Here is a 19,244-nt window from a genome sequence, read left to right as displayed (position 1 = left end):
AGCAAGTCTGAAATACACATCCTCAAAAAGCAGCAAATTAATGCATTGCAGGAAAGACTTCACAGCTATCAAGAAAATTGCAATTACAGCAGGAAAAAAAACCAACAACCCAAACACCTAGATTGTGAAGAAACACTTATTAAATACATTGATAAAAAACATTTAATGGTCAGAATACATATATCCAACTTTGAGAAAAAGGCCTGGATATTTTGAATATTGTTTTGCTTCAGTATCATGAAACTTCAAAGTAAAAGGTAATATAGTTTATTGTTTCTGACTTCCAGATTAAGTCTAAAAAGTGTATTTCTCTTCTTTCCTGAAATAGTCCTGTTTGGAAATATAAGCAGGAGCAATAGATGACACAAAAGACAAACATATGTATCTATATATACAATTTTCTTTTATTAACAAGGTATGTCATTACTGAACAAGGCAACTGAGAAATACAAGGACTGGACATATACATGAAAATTTTACAACTTGACTAAAATTGGCATGTGTTTTATATACAGATGTGATTAATTATGGTTACAATTTTGGTTCTACTGTATTTGATTAAATACAGTCCTAAGAACTTACATTATGAAAATATGAAATTGATCATACAGAGCTCAAGTATGGAATCTAAAAATAATAATGATTTAAAAACTTCCAAAACTTTCTATTTTCATCTGTTTTTCAGAACAGCACTATAGCTTTTCCTACTACCATATACATGAAAGATTATCAAAAATATATTGATGGGTCTATCACTAATCATGAATATTTATATTTACAATAAGTTAGCAAATTCTTCACTAAATACTTTATATACAAAACTCAATTTGCCCTTTGTGAAATAGTCATTAAAAAGTTAAAAACCATAGAAATGCCAGTTAGAAATAATGCATTCCAAAAATTGGACTTGTTTACAACAACTGAAACAATTGAAAATAATTTATGAAAAAGTATGTACTTTTAGAACATGAACTCTCACAACACTTTAGCTCCAATACAGAGTAGCAGGACTTTTGTCCCATGTGTTCTTTCACTGGCAAACTTCTCTTCCAATCAAGCTGCAAGAAAAAAAGAAAAAAAAAATTTTAAGCAGTTTGATGTGAGTCTTTGAAGACAGAATTCAAGGGACCAATATTGTTTTCTCCCCTTCTCAATGCAGGAAGCCCTGTCCCAAACTGTATTGGCCCAAATACTCAGAATTCTTATTTCTCACCTTAGAGGCTAAAAGGAGAAGGAAACAAAATAAGAGAAAGCAACAAAAGCCTCTGTATTCTGTACTAGAGTGCTATTCAGAAGTCCACAACGTTTTGCCAGCAGTGTTCTTGAGTATGATCTTGGCTGATGTTTGTACTAACTATAATGCTTTTGCAGCATGCTTTGAACAGCCCTAACCAAATCTTCTCTGCCAAACTAAAAACCCCTCCAACCTGTCTCTCAATTGAAAAAGAACTTAGACAGGAACCAGACGTTCGCTCTGCAGGTACTTCTTCTACACAGACATGAGCACCTAAGGAATTCTGCAATACAAAACATGGATGCTGAATGAATCTACACATACTAAGGATTAGACAGCTACTGAAACACAGACTCTGTTGGAATTATGTTGCACTCAGGCCCATCCAAGTAACAAAAATCAGTTTGAGAACACAGAAGCAGTTAATAGGGCTTCCAGTATGTGAGAAAATAGCAGATGGATCACTCATTAAGGTCTCAGCTCACTTGCTCAATTGACAGCATTATGGAAAAAACGCTGTAGTTCTGCACTGAATCAAATCAGTACAACACAATTGTTCCAAATGCTCTGCAGTAACTTCGACAAAGTGCTGCCACTGTATAACAAGCAAAATTAGATCTTGCTGTCAAAACCAAATGAAGTAGACTGAATTTCCCTTTTTACCTCTAGAGATGATGAATGTATCTCCTACACATGTTGTATGGAATCTCTGTTTTCCAGTTCCAACAATGTCTCTCCATGTGCTATTATCTCGCTTGTTGCGCTATTATTCTTATTTATTCTTTAAATTTCATACTCGACTAATGCTCCACTTAGTTTTTCTACACATCTCATTTACTTTTAACCTTTGCAGCCACACTCCCAGTCTTGAAATCCTGTCCCCTCTTTTTTCAGACAGTCCTCCATTATTTGGCTTCCCTCCTTAGTAATTACCCGTTGATTTAATTTAGTCTTAATTCTTTTCAGGACATCTTCCTTGTTCCTTTCAAAGCAAGCTTACTGGTGGAAGAGGTATAACAATTTTAGCCTCCTCTTTCCTCTATCCTGTTCCTAACTTTATCTAAAAAACACAATTGACTTATCTTCTCTCTGTTGATGATTTTACACAGAAGTTTTCTGCTTCTCTCTCCACGTTTTCACACCTGTTTGTGTGTATCCATCTACACTACCTTCTCCAAATTCAAGTCCTTTTCACCACAGGTTGACAAACTTGGGGACTCTGAGTAACCTGCTTCAATTACAGACCAATGACAAAGGCTCACGTCTTCAAATCTTATTTGTCCCTACATCTTCACACTCAAGAACCACATCAGCATTTTGCAGGTTTTTGGCAGTATCTCTCTAAAACATGTACTGCTTAGTCCACTTATATATCTAAACCAATCCAGGCCCTGAGCTCTTACTTTTAAGTTGTCTCAGTATCCTGATTCAGGTCACCATACATTCATATAAACAATGCTACTGGCACAGCTTAAGGTGTGATACGGGAACAGAGAGTAACTGAAGCTACTTAAGCAGCTCTGCTAATGTTTATCCATCTTCCTTTCATTAACACCTGGATCTGAGTCTGATAATCTTCAGTCTGGCTTTATTTTTTAACTACTTCCTTTCTCATACTTTACAAATTCTTAGAGCCAGAATTTCATACTGTCTGTTTGTACAGTCCCCAGAAAAGAAATATCTACATCAATAGCTGAGGATCCTTTGCATTGCAGTGACATGAACATTATCACAGACACAAAATTTGTACAGAACTTTGATAACTTGAAGGTGCTTCAGATCTTACCAGTTTAATTTGTGCTCTGTCGCTGGACTTTTGGTCCAACGCTCTGAGTTTCTTCTTCTGGATTTGGGCGTTTCCCTGCACTAATGCCAGTACCAAGGGCCGTTCTTCCTGATAATTTAAAATCAGTGTTTACATTAAGACTCTATTGCACCCTTATATATCCAAGAAAAGTTCTGGGGGTTTTTTTTTTTTCATTATTGTTTAAATTACCTGCTTGCAATAAGTGTGATTGCTGATTGTCTCCATGAGCATAGTGTAAGATACTACTTGCTTGACAGTAACCTGTTCAGATACAGTAGATATTTATTATACTACATAAAATTTAGAGCTGCAAGCAAGTGTAAAATTATGATCTGTACAACAACAAAAGGGAGCCAACTGATTTATTTTCCATCATCAAGAAAAATCCTGCCAGAAACTATCCTGAATGCAGAAGAGTTCTTATGCAAAAGAAAAATAAGCCTCATGGTAGTCTACAGCAGTTAAACATATTTGCACTTATATCTGCAGAGTGAACATTTAGTGCCCACATATTTATGCATTATATTTGCAACAAGCAGAATACTTATATACCCAAACACTTTAATTATAAGTTGTTATAAATTTTAAATTAAAATTTTACTTCTGCCAAGTCCTTTTTATTATTTTGTTATAGCAACACGAATGAATCCCTGGCGTAATTTAACAGTGGAAAACCAAAAAAAGCAAGTGAGTTAAAAGAAAGAGTAGTACTTTCTTCTGATCCATGTAAACTATCTACTGGCAACCTTGAAACTGAGTGTTCTGCGTGAATAGTGCAATCAGCAGAAGCAGTTGCAAGGTTTCTTGTTCTGAACAGTTGCGGTGTTCCAGTTATGTTCTGGGTGCTTAAACAACACACAGATTACAGCCTTTCCTGATCAGTAAACACACCACCTCTGTTAAGACTGCAAAGAAACAAACAGTTGGGTTAAATTTCATTGCAACTTGGATCTATCATAAACCACAGCTTAAGGTTCTGTATAGTTAGAGTAACAAAAACTTCCTTCCACAATAAGAGACTATCCACACAAAACTGCGGAAATTAATTATATATGGAAAGAGTGGTAGTGAAATCAGGGAAAAGATAACATACAAATTTTGATATCCAATACACAAGGTGAACTTCTGGTTTTCACTTTCTTTTAAAGTAGCCTAGGATAATGTTTATTTATTTATTTTTTTAAATCCCATTTGTGATCCCTCCCACTCAAAGCATACAAGTACTGCTCTAGATGAGCACTTTGGAGATAAAAATGACAAGCAAGTTCACTCTAAGAAATAATTTCTATGCTTCAAGAACAGAAACAAGGTCAGTTCATGTTGCAGACAGCAGCTGTCACCCAAAATCTATCCATGCTACTTTGATGTTTTGTCTGGTTTTCCATAGTTGCAAGGATTTGGAGATCCTCTACAGACAGGCACTGCCATAATACCTGGCTGCTGAATTCCACTTGTTCCTGTATGAGAGTCTCCCAGGGCACATGACTGAACAACAGAATGACCATCACCAGTTCCCAGCTGAGCTCCTGGAGAGGCAGGGGGAAGACTTAAACATAACAGAAGGCAAAACTCCAGGTAAAACTCTTTGGGATCTAAAATGTGGGGGTTTACCCCCCTCTTCAAGACATTTTTACCCCCCTCTTCAAGATATTTTTATTGTGGGTTTTAAACTTTTTTTTTCCCAAAACCCCTCATTACAAGTTCAAAGCTCTAGAGGTTTTTGTCTTTCCAAATTCACTGAACCTCCTACAAAAGGAATACATTCCTGATGTGAAAAGTATAAGTATGCATATATGAATGCATTTTAAAGAGAAAAGAGTGCACATCATGTTAATTTTTTAAAAATAAACCTTTCTTGTCTTATACAGGTCCTAAACTTAAAAGAAATAAAAGCTCAAGCACCCTGCTTTAAGGAGTTTGTATTTTAAAACTTTAGGAGAACTGTACTGGTTAAGAGCAATAAGGTCCATCTTCCTCCACAATCTGCTTCTAACCTTGACCAAAGCCTACGAAGAACATAAAACCAGTAGATTTCCAGTTCTGCTGTATCCTTTTACATTGAAGAATCTAAGGTGTATATAGTATTTAAGATACACCATGGGTTAATACAATCTTAATACTGTTCTTATTTTTTCTTAGTAGAAATAAATTAAATTAATAAATAAATTTAATAGGAATAAATAAATTCCAGTAAGCAATCTAATGCCAGCATTAGAAAGCTTTACAAATTAATAATTCCCACTTGAAAGTTCACAAGTCACTCCTTATTATAAATATCAGGATGCTTATACACTTCTAGGACAAAATCATATTCAAATGCTTTTGAAATCAAACTGTTTGATACTAGTTAATAAGTAACTTTTGGGGGAGGAAAAACATAGGTGAAAAATATTTGCATATTTGAGATTAAAAAAATAATTTAAAGATGTCTATATACAAATACTATCAGTGAATAAATTTGAAAGCATTTGTGACTTGACCTCAGAATTGTCTTATGAAAGCAGTTCTTCCTTATAATACAAAAAGGCAAGGGCATTTTAAAAGAAGTTCATGTCGTTCGGTCTCAATTATTCTATGTATTGAAAGAATTTGACTGACCTCCTGTACTACCAGAAATGCTTTCTCCTGGTGAATAGCCCATTAGGCCACCATTTCCATTTCCATTTGGATTAGAAGGCACAGTTGCAAGAAGACCTAAAAAACAAGACAAAATATATAAAGAAAGATAGCTAGAGAAAAAAAAAAGTCAAGTCGAGCTTTCTGTTTTCCTTATGATAGCCAATTTACCACCCTCACCTTGAGTGGTTTACTTTTATGACAGAAGAACACCTCTCTGTCTTGCCTGCTTCTGTTTCTTGCCAAACAATTTTAGTTCAAAATTAAAATTTAGTTCAAAATTTACTTAATTTTTCTACATCATATTTATGCATAACTTTTCCAATATTCCTTAGTTACACATATCCAATATGCTGGGTTTAAGTGCAACATATCCCGATTCAACACCCAGTATCTGAACATACTGACTGCTCACACCTTCCTGAGCAGTACAGTGCACCTGGTTTAACTCTCAGAGCAAAGGGGAAGAATCCACCAGGGGGCTGGGTTGTTGCCTACTTCTGCAAACAGCATTTGCATATGCAAATACAGTATCACTGAAGTTATGAACCATAATAAATTTCTAATCACCGGTACTAAAACTTAACTGTACAAGAATTTATCAGAATGCACAAAAGGACCAGCTTAACAAAAACAATTCCAAAGACCCAGAGGAAAAAAAAAATCCAAGCAATATTTGGAGAGGCACTTCCCTCAAACTCTTTCCTTTCTCAGTTACATATAATATTTACTTGGCTACAAACCCTGATCACCGCCCTGAGCTTAGAACTGACTCTCACTGCTATGAGACTAAATTATTAAATGCTAGAAGGTGTGAGAAGTTTTAAATAAATAAATAAAGCAAATAATCTATAATCTTACCCAGTCCTCTGTATCGTGAAAGCTGCTGGTAGATCTGTTTCATCCTCTCAATATTCAGACGGCTTGCCTCTGCATGGTTTACCATTGGTTTGGGATAATTAACTCCTATAATACATTTTGCAGCCTTCTGGATGCTCTCTGGGGCATTCCAAGGATCATAGATATATTTTGCAGGGAAACCTCTAAGTACTGGCAAATAACGTCTTAAAAAAATAACAAAGGGTAAAAAGGTCATGTTAAGTATAAAGCTGTTCAACAGTTGAAGCAACACCCACTGCAATTTCCAGATTGTGAGTTACCTGATATAATCCCCATTTGGGTCAGTTCTTCTGCCAAAACCCACTGGGCAGTAGCAGTGAAAAAACTGTTGAAAGAACGAACTGCAGGATAGCCACATCCAGCTTCCAGCATTCACACTCCAATCTGCATCAAGTAACAGCTCTTCAAAGACCTTAAGAAATCAGTGCAACAAGTTAGTCTGGGCATGGCACACCTTCAAGACACCTACTTTTTCAGGATTAGTTCCTGAGTTTCTGATTTAAGCCCCTTCTTACCTGGCAACATTCACAAAATGCTCAGTATGCAATTGCAAATGCCTTAATGCCAAACTCAAGAACAAAAGAAAAAATTCTTAAGCAGGCTTTTATCCTGTAAACAAACTTGTAAACATCTCAGCAAGCTACATATTCTTCTTTTTTTGTCCTTTGGGAAAAATAAATCCCCAAAGGATGGCTGGAGCCTCATGGCTTCCAAGTGGCATTTGCTGTTTTCAGAAGAATTGCTTCATCATATCACAGTTGAGTAAGCTTTGCAAACTTCCAGAAAACAGGGAACATACAAAGTACATTTTGAACTCAAATTGCTGGTCTGAGTACCTCAACTTGCACAGCACCTTTCACTATGTGAGGAATCCCAAGAGTAGAATTCAAGAGTTTCAGGGCACCCCAAACATGCAGAAGTTGTGTTCTTGAAGCTAATAGTTAATCTAGCAAGTCACAGTTTTGAGAACACACTCAAATTATGAACCACCAAGAACATTGAAGGATGGTGTGACAGATAATGAATTCTGGTCTGAAGACCAAAAAAACATCTTCCAAACACTTTGATTCTAACTTGCTACCTCTACTATATATAAAAAAAAACCCAAAAACAACAACAAAAACCAACCAACCAAACAAAAACCAACCAACCAAACAAACAGACAGACAAAAAAAAAAACCCACCCCAAAACATGAGCAAGGTGAAGATTTATGAAGGTTTTACTTTCAATCTGGAGCTCAGTAGCTGTGAAGTATTCAAGTTTCCAGCATTGATTGCTTTTTCATCTTCAACACAGACAGTACTAACTTGTATAAAAGAAGTTTATCTGCTCAGTCAGATCACTAGCAATGCAGGCTGACAAAAAACAGAGCGAAGTCTCCTTCTGTGAAGGACAACGCTCAAGGACCTTTTAAAAAAGAGTGCACCTAGAAGCAGTTTTAAGAACAGGTACTTATTTAATGCATATTTTTGCAAGTTCCGATTTTCCTTTCAAACTTGCATGAATTCCAAATCAACCATCCTTCTTCATGCTAAGGCACTAAAAACTCAACATCATAGTACTGTCACCCAACTTCAATAAGTATTATTCCTATACAAGGTCTAAATAGGGTAATACTATTAAACAATGATCTCTCAATCTCTTTCTGCGTATACTCAATAAGGCATTCATTCTACAGTATACACAGAGTAAGTGTTACAAAAGCATCTTTTACTAAATATCTGCAACTACTTGGGAAAAAGTCTTTTGAAAAAATAGGATTTATCTTAAAACACTTTCAAAAAACATTTCAAATAGATGGAGACTCATAACATGCAACAACATCTTTGGACATGAAGTATATTAGCACACAATTGTTCCACTAGATGCTGCCATGTAGTAAGACTTTGGAAGTAACACCACAGGGAATGCCAGATTAACTTTTGCTAGCTATGGAAACTTGAGTTGAACATCTTTCCACTGCACAAGTCTGGGGCCTTCATATATCTGTATTATTGCAAAAGTAAGAACTAGCTGCCATGTATCTGTAATTTACAGTATAATTTATCTGGAACACACTGAGTTACCTATGTATGTGCATCTTCAATGTCTGTACTTGTGAACTGCAGAAGTACCCAAAATTTTTGAAAGGTGTTTGCTTACAACTGATTTGTTAAGGAAGAAAATTTCATATGATTATATACATATAGAAATATGGGGTCAAAATCCTGGTGGCAAGTAAATTTTTTCGATTTCAAAAATAAAATTGTGCGATTCTCAATTTTTCATAGATTATTATTGCTCAGTAAAAGTTATGCTGTGCTTCTAAAAATGTAAAATTGATTCAAATGCTTCATTAGTGAGAATAAATTATTCCCTTAATTACTTCAAAAATCTGACATCTTAGATTTGAACTTCAGCATCTTATACTTGCATAAAATTAACTGCATTGAGCCTTCAGCTAAATCATGTTGCCTTTACTCATAGTTCTAACATTGGACAGTGACAGAAATTGCTGAGAGGACATTCTCAGTTTTTAGTTCTCTCTCTTTTATTCCCATAGTACTTAGCCTTTGCAAGGAAGCAGATGCAAGATATGAACAGAAATTGTTCACACACAGAATGATTGGGGAAAAAAAATTAAATTACAATATTATTATTGTAATTATTTGTCAAGATTTAGGAAGAAATCTCAAATTTGAAAGATCTTCAGACCTATTCTGACTGCAAGAAACATAACATTTCAATAAAAGGGGACATTGAAGAGGCAAAATTTCAGCACACCTGATTTATCTAAACAGATTTAGTTTTGCCCACAGTTTAAGGTTTAAAATTCATCTTACACCACACAGTAACAATTCTAGAATGACCACCTGAAACTCTAACAGGCACTTTAAGAAATTCAAGAATGAGAAACAATACCTTCATTCCTTCTTCCCAGCTAATCCAGAGGTCACCTCGAGTCAAAAAGCACGCTACAGCATGCCGGGCTAAATGGTGAATCCAACCTTCCTGACGAAGTTGTGTCATAATTGCATCAATCCAAGGGAAACCTGTCCTGCCTTCTGCCCATTTGGCCAAAGCCTCAGGATTCTTATCCCATGGAATTTGAACACAGATAGGATTCCCCTCCATTTTATCAAACCGTGGATTGTTAGTCGCCGCTGTGTAGAAAAATTCACGCCATAACAGCTGGCCATAGAGGGAGAGGGGAGGGGAGCTGTTCTTTTTTACCTGAAGATCAGCATTAAAGAAAAACATTTTATTAGGAGAAGTAGGTGATAACCATGGCATCTAACAACATGCATCCAACTACACAGAAATCCTACCTTTTTGTACAGATCTGTTAACTTGAAATAAAAGAGCCGACAGGACAAACAGCCAAAGCGGAGGTAGGGACTAAGCCCCGTAGGGCTTGCCAGAAGGGAATTTGCATTCATTCGTGGTCTTTCAAAGTTGGCTACCCAAGCCTTAAAAAAAACGAAACAAAACAAAACCCACACAGCAAAATCAGACTAGAGGCTACATAGAAAGTTAGAAAGGGAGACATCACACACTGTCTGTAACTGAATCCAAACAGTGGACAGATGATCAGGTCACCTACGACATAAAGGCGTTCCTTTTGAATCAGAAGAACCTCTAGAAGGTAATTCAACTCAATGCAGAAGGCATGGACTGTCTTCCAGAGCTATCTGTGCCTTTCTTTTAAATACACTGGAAACCTAGACAACTAGCAATACATTAGTTGTCAGAAGAATTCCACTTCAAAGTTATAAAATGTATGGTTTTTTTAAATAAAATTACTTCAAAAATAAATTTATTTTTTTATAGTCTAGAAGAGTAAAACAGACTGTTTCTAAAATTCATTTCAAAGATAATTTACTATAATCTTTAAAAAACAAATGATTTATATCATTGAGGCTTTGAGTTCAAGTTTGTGGATTTGATTTTTTCTTTAACACAACTTGCCCAAATCCCTTCACAGTGAAGGGATTCACAGTGAAGAGTAACTATGTTTCCCAGATATGGCAGACTTGCAGTGATCTGAAACACACCTTTCGTTCTAAATGTCTTTCTAAGCGTGTGAGAGCTTCAGTTTCTCCCCCCGGCCATACTGCAGAAGGCAGACCATCTGTGTCAAAACCTGAAAGATAAATTGAAAAAAGGAAATTGCTTGTGTGTTTATACTGTAAGGCAACAAAATTATAGCATATTGATACCGGACTACTGCATCCTTAAAAAAACCGCAAGTTGAACACCTGAAAAAGTCTGTTTTACAACAGTATGCAACCAAGTCTTCTTGAAGCACATCCAATACCTCTAACTTGCAGCAAAACTCAAATTTTTCCTTTTATATTTACATTAATATACATCACAAATGGTCTTACTTCAGTCCCAATTCTTCTGGTTTGTTTGGTTTTTTACATGAAGTGACCCCTCAGATTTTCCAAATCTGCAATATGCAGGCTATCCTAAAACCATAACTTTTTTTTTAAATTACTATTAAGAAGCAACAATTGGTTTTGTCATTTACAGAATGTTTAAAAACTTTCCCACCAAGGTAAAAGCATGAGTGATATCTTCAGAACATTCCTAGATATCACTGATCTCAACTTAAATAACAAATTGTAAATTTGATGATAAACATGTACTTGAGCTGCAAAAGAAAGATAAAAAGAAGGTAATCAGATTTTTTCCACATCCTCCCACCTGCCCCAAGATTGCTCACCAGATGTGTGGGAGAACATGTCTGCCTATAGTTTAACCACTGCATAGTGAGATCATTGCTTCTTACAAAGGCTTTAAAAACCAAGGTCTGTTTTGTAAGAGTTTGAATGGACTAGATAGGGCAGTAACAGGTTAACCAAAATCTGTCCAGACCCTTCTGTTAGCAATTTGGAGGTCACAGCACATTTGCCTGTATTCTGGGATGTGTGGGGAAACAGGAAAGAGATAAGGAGCTTCACAGGACAGCAGGTGATACTATTCCTTAAAATTACATTTACAGAAATGTAAGACTTCTTTCCCTGCAGAACCTTCTAAAGTAAATTAATTGTCTAATTAATATATTTTTTTCAGTATATCAAGAAAAGAAGGTGGGTTTTTTAACAATAGTTTATTAAATGACAGATAATTTACCTGAAGCACAAAGATACGAAGTGTATTTAATACAAAATGAAGACTATTAAAGACTATTAATTAGTAGCTTAATGATTATTTAGTACCCCGAGAAAATGGCTATGCTGTATTACAAGAAGCCAAACAGTAATTAGTATAGTTTGACCTGACTTGTCATTTATCAGAAAACAACCAAAATTTACAGAGCTGATTACCTTTTTTTGTTCCTTTTGTATGCCATAATTGCATCAGGTTAACAATTACCCACTAGCAGGACCTCACTTGTTTTAAGTATTGTGCTTTTAGTGGTAGATTACATCTTACTTGTTTCAAAATGTCAAAGCAATCTCAGAACATACCCAGCTCTTCAAGTGATGGCACACCATATTTCTCATCGTGGTCATCAGAAACCGGAGTAGTACATTTTTTCATTACTTCTGGGGTTATAGTCTCCACAGGCATCTCCAGGGGTTCCATTCTACTAATTAGGGTTTGAAATCGCTTGTAAGTAAGAGGAGGCTGTCCTCCATTTAATTCTATTATTCTATATTAAAGAGAAAGAAAAACAGAAAGTAAGCTTATCAGAAAATAGTATTTAACAGTTTTTCTTATAAAATATACATACCTATACATACACAGAAATATCTTCTTACCTCCCTCCAGCTTACATAGAATCCCAAATATACATGGTAATCCAGACAGTTAGTTAGAACTTTAAATACACCATCCTCCTTTCCCCACTAGGGAGACATATAAACTAACTGTTTACAACCAAGTCAATTTTCTTCATTCCTGGGTTATAGAAATTCCCTCATGAACAAGGATATAATGAACATGGACAGCTCAAAGCAAAGAAAAGAACAGATCAGTAAAGCAGAGAGAGATTCTAGCTACAGGCAGAAGTATCCAAGTCATGTACAAGGCTACAGTATTTACATTCAAAGTAATTCACTTTCTCCTTCTGATATTGAGAACTGTAGTCAACATTAAAACTGTATTAATATGGGGGAAAATAACATGTAGCTTATACACACTGACTGCCTAAAAACACGTTTTGTGTTTTGCATTGCCATTTAAAATATATCTGAACTCTTGGAAAAAAAAGGAAAACTTCAAAGAAAAATTTACAAAGTGATAGATGGAACCAAATGCTTATTTAGCAGGGTGTTTGGGTGGGAGAGGGGAAAAAAAGAATTTCCAATTTGGGTTTTAAAAAAGTCAGCTATTGGATTCAAAAAGTAAATACTTCCAATTTCACTGCCCTCCCATATGTCTAATAGTCTCTTATACATCAGCTTGTAACAGAATAAAATGGGCAGCTACCACAATAAATCACCTAATGTTAAGAGAAGACAAGTTATACTTGTAACTAGTTTGTGGATTATGTTTCTATAATAGGGAATTAACACCAATCCATTAAATAGATCTGTGGAAAAATATAACAAGACATTAAATACGGCAACACAGGGATAGCAAACAATCCCCAATTACTTATTGAATAGATAATTGGTAGGAAACAGTTCTTAAAAAACATAAAGGACTTTCTCATCACTTGTGTACAACAAGTGAAATAAAGGCAAAACAAACAAAGCAACTGAACAAAATCAGACGTTATTTGGGAGAAGCTACAGGCATGTTTGAGTAACTTAATGATAAATGACAGCTAATTAACATAAACATTATTTTCAAAAGAACTCCAAATTAAACTGCATTTCAGATTCAGCTATGTATCTTTTTTTTGAGTTTACAGATGGATAAAAGTGAAACATAAAATAAATTTGTAGTTTTCCTAATGATGAACTGTTTGGTGCGGAAAGTAGCCCACAATATATAAATAAATACTACATAAAATTTCGAGGGTTTTTTCCTTCCTTTTTTAAAATCCCAAGGAAAATGGTAACTTACTTGTCCAGGTCATACAATGTATGCGAAATCCGAACAATGACCTCCACTCCTGCTTCACTAGCCAGCTTCTTGATAGCTGCATCTCTTTCCTTCCCAAATGGTTCAGAATCATATTCAATAGAAAGTTTTGCAATGTTCCATTCCTACAACACAAACCAAAAGTGTGGTCCTTTAGAAACTCAGCTGCGTGATGGAGGGTCAGGGAAAGGAGAGCTGGAAGAACAGAGGCAGAATGGAAAGTCAGCTATTACCTGTGGATAGTTATCAGAGATACAGAAAGATCCAAAATATATTAGGCACCCAGAATAACAAAAATAAAGTCCAACTTTTTGGCATCTAAGTAGCTATCAGGCATAAAAAAGCCTCCATCTGTCCTATTACTGTGGGTGCTCAGTAATGCAATGTGTAATAAACAATTTCCATGCAAATTTTGAAAACTCATCTCTAACTTTAGTATCAACATACCTTAAAAGACTCAACAGAAGAGGAAGATGACAAAGGCTGTCTTCTGAACATGGATCAAGAGCAGTACCTTGCTCTACACAAAAGCTTTTTACATATGTCTGTCAGCTTTAGCAGCAGAACTGAAATTTGAAGGGAGGGGTTGGAAATATTGCCCCACCCTATACCAAACATTTTCTTTACCTTTTCCAAATCCCTTCTCCTCACTCAATCTTCAAATTCTTAATTAAAAAAAAAAAAAAGAAAAATGCTGTCTTATACAAAGAGAATGCCTTATGCCTTGAAGTCTAATATTCTTTATGTCACAGATGCTGTTACCAAGGCCAACAGTCACAGGTGAGGAAAAAGAAGGGAACATAGGGCTAATTTAGGCTTCTGCAACAGGCAGGAAATTGGAAAGGTGAAGCATGCACAAGATGATCCTAGAAAGCCACCACGCCAATCAAATACCTTTCTAATCCCCCAGCATCTTAATGACTTGATTTAGTACACCATAGTATTTCAGAGAATTGGATTTACATCAGAGACAAGGGCACTCAATGCTAATCACCTAGGGTGCAATTTCACTTCTGAACTCCAGCTCTCTCCTAGATGAAGCCCAGCCCTGAGGACAGATGATTCCAAGGAGTGCTTGCTCCTTGAAACAAGGCTGGGATCCCGCCATTCTTAAGTCTGCCAAGACTAACCCAGAAGGTCTTGAATCTTCAAGGAACTTCCTAAGCCATCACATAACATTTATTTCCCATTTCATAATGCTCTGTAACATAAAACCACTGTCTGATGAGTTGCAGCAGATACTTTTCTAAACCCTTCTTTCCTCTCACGTTTTGCAAAGTCCATAAAAAAGACTGTCCAAGACACAGAGTCAAGTCCCTATGGAAGTCAAGAAACTCCGAGACAACTGCTGTGTAATGTGAATACACACAGATCACATCAGCATGAGCCAGGGAATTAGAAGAATCAGAGACACAGATAATTTTGCACATAGTCATACTGCTGAATGGTTTTAGCAACACTGATGCATTAAAAAAATTAGTGATTGTTTCGATTCTATTTTCTTTACTGAGCCAAGCCCAGAGCTAAAGACAGAAAGCAGACCAGGACAAATTGAAGAGAATGAGGCAAGAATAAGCCAAAACTTAAATGAAATTAAAGAGCCTAAAGGTGTTTGAGGTCTTTTGTAAGGATAAAGATAGATCAGTGTTCTGCCTTTTGACGGAGTTGTTCAGACTGTGAAAAGGAAAGCCTTGCCAAGAAACAGCGGTGATACGTTCATTAGCAGAAAATCCACAGATGCTGGCATCTGTGATAGGACTCCTGACACCTGATAGGGCTCTAGAGAAGTTCCACTATCTCCCCTACCCTAAGTTAATGACTTAACTGAAGTTATTTTTCCAAATTTAACTGAACTTATCTTTTCCACATGTGTTTGTTCTTCAGGGTCAGGATCATTGCTCACCTTTGAGACATTTAATAGGGATGATCTGAAAAGCCTTGTTTAGTGTTATGAGCCCTTCACTGCACTGCAAGTGTCTGATGTACAGCTACTGCTCTGGCAAGAGAAGTTGTGAGATATAATTATCAGACATAGATGTATGTTCCAGATCAACTTCACTTGCTCTGGCAAGAGAAGTTGTGACATATAATTATCAGACATAGATGTATGTTCCAGGTCAACTTCACTCAAAAGTGAAGAAATCCTCAAGAGCTTCAGTGACTTGTTTGAGCATAGAGGATGTCCTGAAAAGCCCCTTAGTGAACCAATATATGATAAAGACACTAACTTGAGGAACCAGAAGACACAGACAGATGTGAATGTTCTTTTTTGATTGCTGTATGCTAGCTATCTTACAAGTTATTTTAATTTTCTTCTCAGCACTAAAACTAATATTCTAAAAATGTGGAAATCCAATGCTGCCAGGCATAGAAAGATCAGCCTAGCAGCAAAATCTGAAACAGCAGCTGTCAAAGTAGCCATAAAAGTATTTAAGAAGACTGCCACAGGTTGCTCAAATCCAGAAGGCAACACACAATGGGAAAACCTTTGTTCCTACTTAAATGCAACCAAACTAAGTTTGGCAGACAAATACAATAAGCTTGAATATCTGAGGGGTTGCAAGCAGCAGCTAATGCCACAGTACTCTTCCAGGAAATTATTCACTGAGAGGAAATCAAGGAAAGACGAGTAGAAGCATCATGCAGTTAGCATTTCACAACAAAATCAAAATAATGAAGACGGAAAGGTGGTTTGAGTTTTCAGGTTGGTGTTGAAGACCTGAGAATAAAAATAATGAACATACAACCTCTTTGGAAAAATGGCTATTTCCTTTTACCTCCCCCCCCCCTACAGTCTCACTTGTTTCAGTCACCTCAATTCAATCATTCTGAAAAAACTCTTCAAATCAATTTGCCAAGTGTTCAGTTTTACAATACTATTATAGTATTACTACCTTAATACACTGTTATCCATAGACAACATATTACTATCAGCAGCAATCACTCACAGCTTTAATTCTTTCAGTAAGACCCCTTCCCACCAGAGCCTTAAATTTCTTTGACTAAAATTACTTTCTAGTCACACTGTGCTTTTGACAATCTTACTACTAGAAAAAAGCTTATTAAATCACCTCTTATGGCCTAAAAGCAATCACTGCAGATGTTTGGCCTAAATAAAACATTGCTTTTACAGGTCAGGCTTTGAACATGGATTCACGTGCACAAAACTTTATTTCAGTACTACAAAGGGAGCCTGTAAAAGAAAATGTAGTAATATACAGTACCTACCCCTAGCAAAACATTTGAAATCATTTCTGTTTCTGGAGAGAAAGAAACAAAAACCAGTAAAGTCTAAAAGCAACTCAGCTCATTTGGTGAAACGCACATTACAGAGGAAAAATTCAAAACTAACACAAGTAACTTTAATAAGAAACTGAAAAAGAATAGATCGGTATTTGCATTAATAACTGGCACTGACTGAAACAGTACTAGAAATATTCCTAGCTGTAACAAGTTTGTTGGTCATATTTGTGGATAGAAACAATAACTGCAAAGTGGCACTTACCTTAAAAAGCCTGGGGAAAACATCTGCTGGCTGTCCACGGATAACAAACAAACGTGAATTCAATTTCCGCAGATTGGCATCAAGATCCTCAAGACATTGAAGCAGGAATCTGCAAGAATTTAGAAGAACATTTATTTTCGGAGGCAAACCAGACAATTTTACAATAGAAAAAGGTAACTAAGAAGAATAATCAATAACAATTATCACACCTTGAGCATTTTGTGCGTATTTTAGTGTTGCATGCAAGTTCACATCCTAATTACACTTGGCTTCCAGTGGTATGACACCGTGTAATATCTTCCATAATACATAATTCATAAAACCAAACCACACTGTCATTTCAGTTTTTCCCTCAATGTTATTCACATCTCGAATGATCTAAAACATACTCGAGTCTCAACTAAAACTACAAGTCTCTTGTCATTCTAAAGACAGAAAAACTCCTACACTACAGAAAAAAACCCAACAAACAAAGAGACAATCAGCTGTTGGCACACTGCTACTAAACTTAACCCAAGCCCTTCTTACAACGCTGAACTGTTACTAAAAACAGCATACCAGGAGTACACAGTCATGACTATCCCTCTGCCCTTCATTTATAGAAACAGCCCTCTGTATAACATATGCATCTTGGCTGTAACTTCTCCAGAATTCCAGAATTATTTAATAAGCAAATGAGCACATCAGGCAAAAAAAAAAAAAAAAAAAAAAAAAAAAAAAAAAAGGGAGAATGGGGTGCTGCAAACCTGCAAGTGTTCAAGGGAAACTCAGTCACACATAGTCACGCTAAGTATGCTAAGTATGCTAAGTATGCTAAGTATGCTAAGTATGCTAAGTATGCTAAGTATGCTAAGTATGCTAAGTATGCTAAGACAGGTTCACATGCATAAAAATTTATTAATAGATATAATAACTCCAATGGTGAAAGTGGTTTGGGGAAGAAATAAAAACAAAAGGAAAGGAAAAAAAAGAACTCTACCTTGGACCCAGCTGGAAAGAAAAGTGCTGGATGTCCCGAGATGAGTGCCCTTCCCCTGGACTCTCTCCAGTCTAACAAGTGGCTCCTCCATAATATTTTTCGTGTGGTCAGCAGGGTGAGGGAAGTGATCCTCTCCCTTCACTCTGCCCTGGTGAGGGCACATCTGGAGTGTTGAGTTCAGTTCTGGGCTCCCTAGCCCAAGAAAGACCAGAAACTACTGAGGAGGGTCTGCAGGAAGGCTACAAAGATGGTGAGGAGACTGCAGCATCCTTCTTACAAGAAAGGACTAAAGAGTTGGGCCTGTGTTGTCTGGAGGAGATTACTGAGAGGGGATCTTATCAATTCATACAGATATCTTAAACGCAGTGTCAAGAGGACAGAGCCAGACTCTTTTCAGCAATGCTCAGCAATAAGACAAAGGGCAATAGGCACAAAATTAAACAGGAAACTGCATCTGAATATAAGAAAAAACTTTTTTGTGGGTAACAGAAGACTGAAACAGGCTGCCCAGTGAGGTTGCAGTCTTATTTCCTGGATATATTCAAAGCCCATCTGGACATGATCCTGTGCAACCTGCTCCAGATGAACCTGCTTTAGCATGGACAGTTGGACTAGCTGATCTCCAGAGGTCGCCTCCTACCCCAACAATTCTGTAATTCTGTACTAACAACATACATTTCACCAAGAGCTGCTCAAGCCCTCTCAGCCATTCCTTCTTACAGTGCTGTTGGCATGTAGCAGAGAACATGCTGATCAGGGCAACTGCTGAGTCAGCATCTGCTGGTCATTAATTTCTGTGCTCACACATACTGCATCCCCTGCCATAAACCACAAGCTACACCCAAAGGGGGGAAAAGAAAGAGGCAATTCCCACACTGCAGTCTATTACTCCTAAGAAACCCTACTGTAATGATACTGTGCAGGTGCAAGGCCACAGCAATAACACCTCTGGAGCAACTGCCTGAGAGCAAGGCAGGAGAAGCAGTGCCAGGACAGCTGGAGATTGCGCCTGCGGAGAAGGGGAACAGCTACCACAGAAGGGCAGGAGCGGCTCTGCAAGTGCTCACCATGTTATGGAGACAAAGGCACTGAGCAACCAGGTTTACTAAAATCCGGAGTTCATACACACCTAGATTTTGAAGACAAATCCTAAAAGCTAACCAGATACCATGAAAATGCTGC

At 36.7% G+C, this 19,244-nt stretch overlaps 1 protein-coding gene across 2 annotated transcripts in view; it reads right to left on the bottom strand.

Annotated features, from left to right (window-relative positions):
- Nucleotides 1-380: 380 nt before the first annotated feature.
- Nucleotides 381-19,244, bottom strand: part of CRY1 (cryptochrome circadian regulator 1) — a 40,496-nt gene continuing 21,632 nt past the window's right edge. The window contains exons 2-14 of one of the 2 annotated variants that reach the window (XM_059846264.1): nucleotides 17,084-17,192; nucleotides 13,561-13,703; nucleotides 12,015-12,199; nucleotides 10,593-10,681; nucleotides 9,867-10,007; nucleotides 9,460-9,771; nucleotides 6,818-6,969; nucleotides 6,519-6,721; nucleotides 5,640-5,735; nucleotides 4,475-4,587; nucleotides 3,231-3,302; nucleotides 3,021-3,128; nucleotides 381-1,058 (exon numbers count right to left, since the gene is read on the bottom strand). In XM_059846264.1, coding sequence (XP_059702247.1) covers nucleotides 912-1,058; nucleotides 3,021-3,128; nucleotides 3,231-3,302; nucleotides 4,475-4,587; nucleotides 5,640-5,735; nucleotides 6,519-6,721; nucleotides 6,818-6,969; nucleotides 9,460-9,771; nucleotides 9,867-10,007; nucleotides 10,593-10,681; nucleotides 12,015-12,199; nucleotides 13,561-13,703; nucleotides 17,084-17,192 — 1,870 coding nt within the window. In that variant the 3' untranslated portion in view covers nucleotides 381-911. The remainder of the gene's footprint in view (nucleotides 1,059-3,020; nucleotides 3,129-3,230; nucleotides 3,303-4,474; nucleotides 4,588-5,639; nucleotides 5,736-6,518; nucleotides 6,722-6,817; nucleotides 6,970-9,459; nucleotides 9,772-9,866; nucleotides 10,008-10,592; nucleotides 10,682-12,014; nucleotides 12,200-13,560; nucleotides 13,704-17,083; nucleotides 17,193-19,244) is intronic. The other variant, XM_059846265.1, reaches the window with a different exon arrangement.

The sequence above is a fragment of the Haemorhous mexicanus genome, chromosome 5 (assembly GCF_027477595.1).
Source record: "Haemorhous mexicanus isolate bHaeMex1 chromosome 5, bHaeMex1.pri, whole genome shotgun sequence".
NCBI lineage: Eukaryota > Metazoa > Chordata > Aves > Passeriformes > Fringillidae > Haemorhous > Haemorhous mexicanus.
This window is presented reverse-complemented; position numbering and strand designations above follow the sequence as displayed.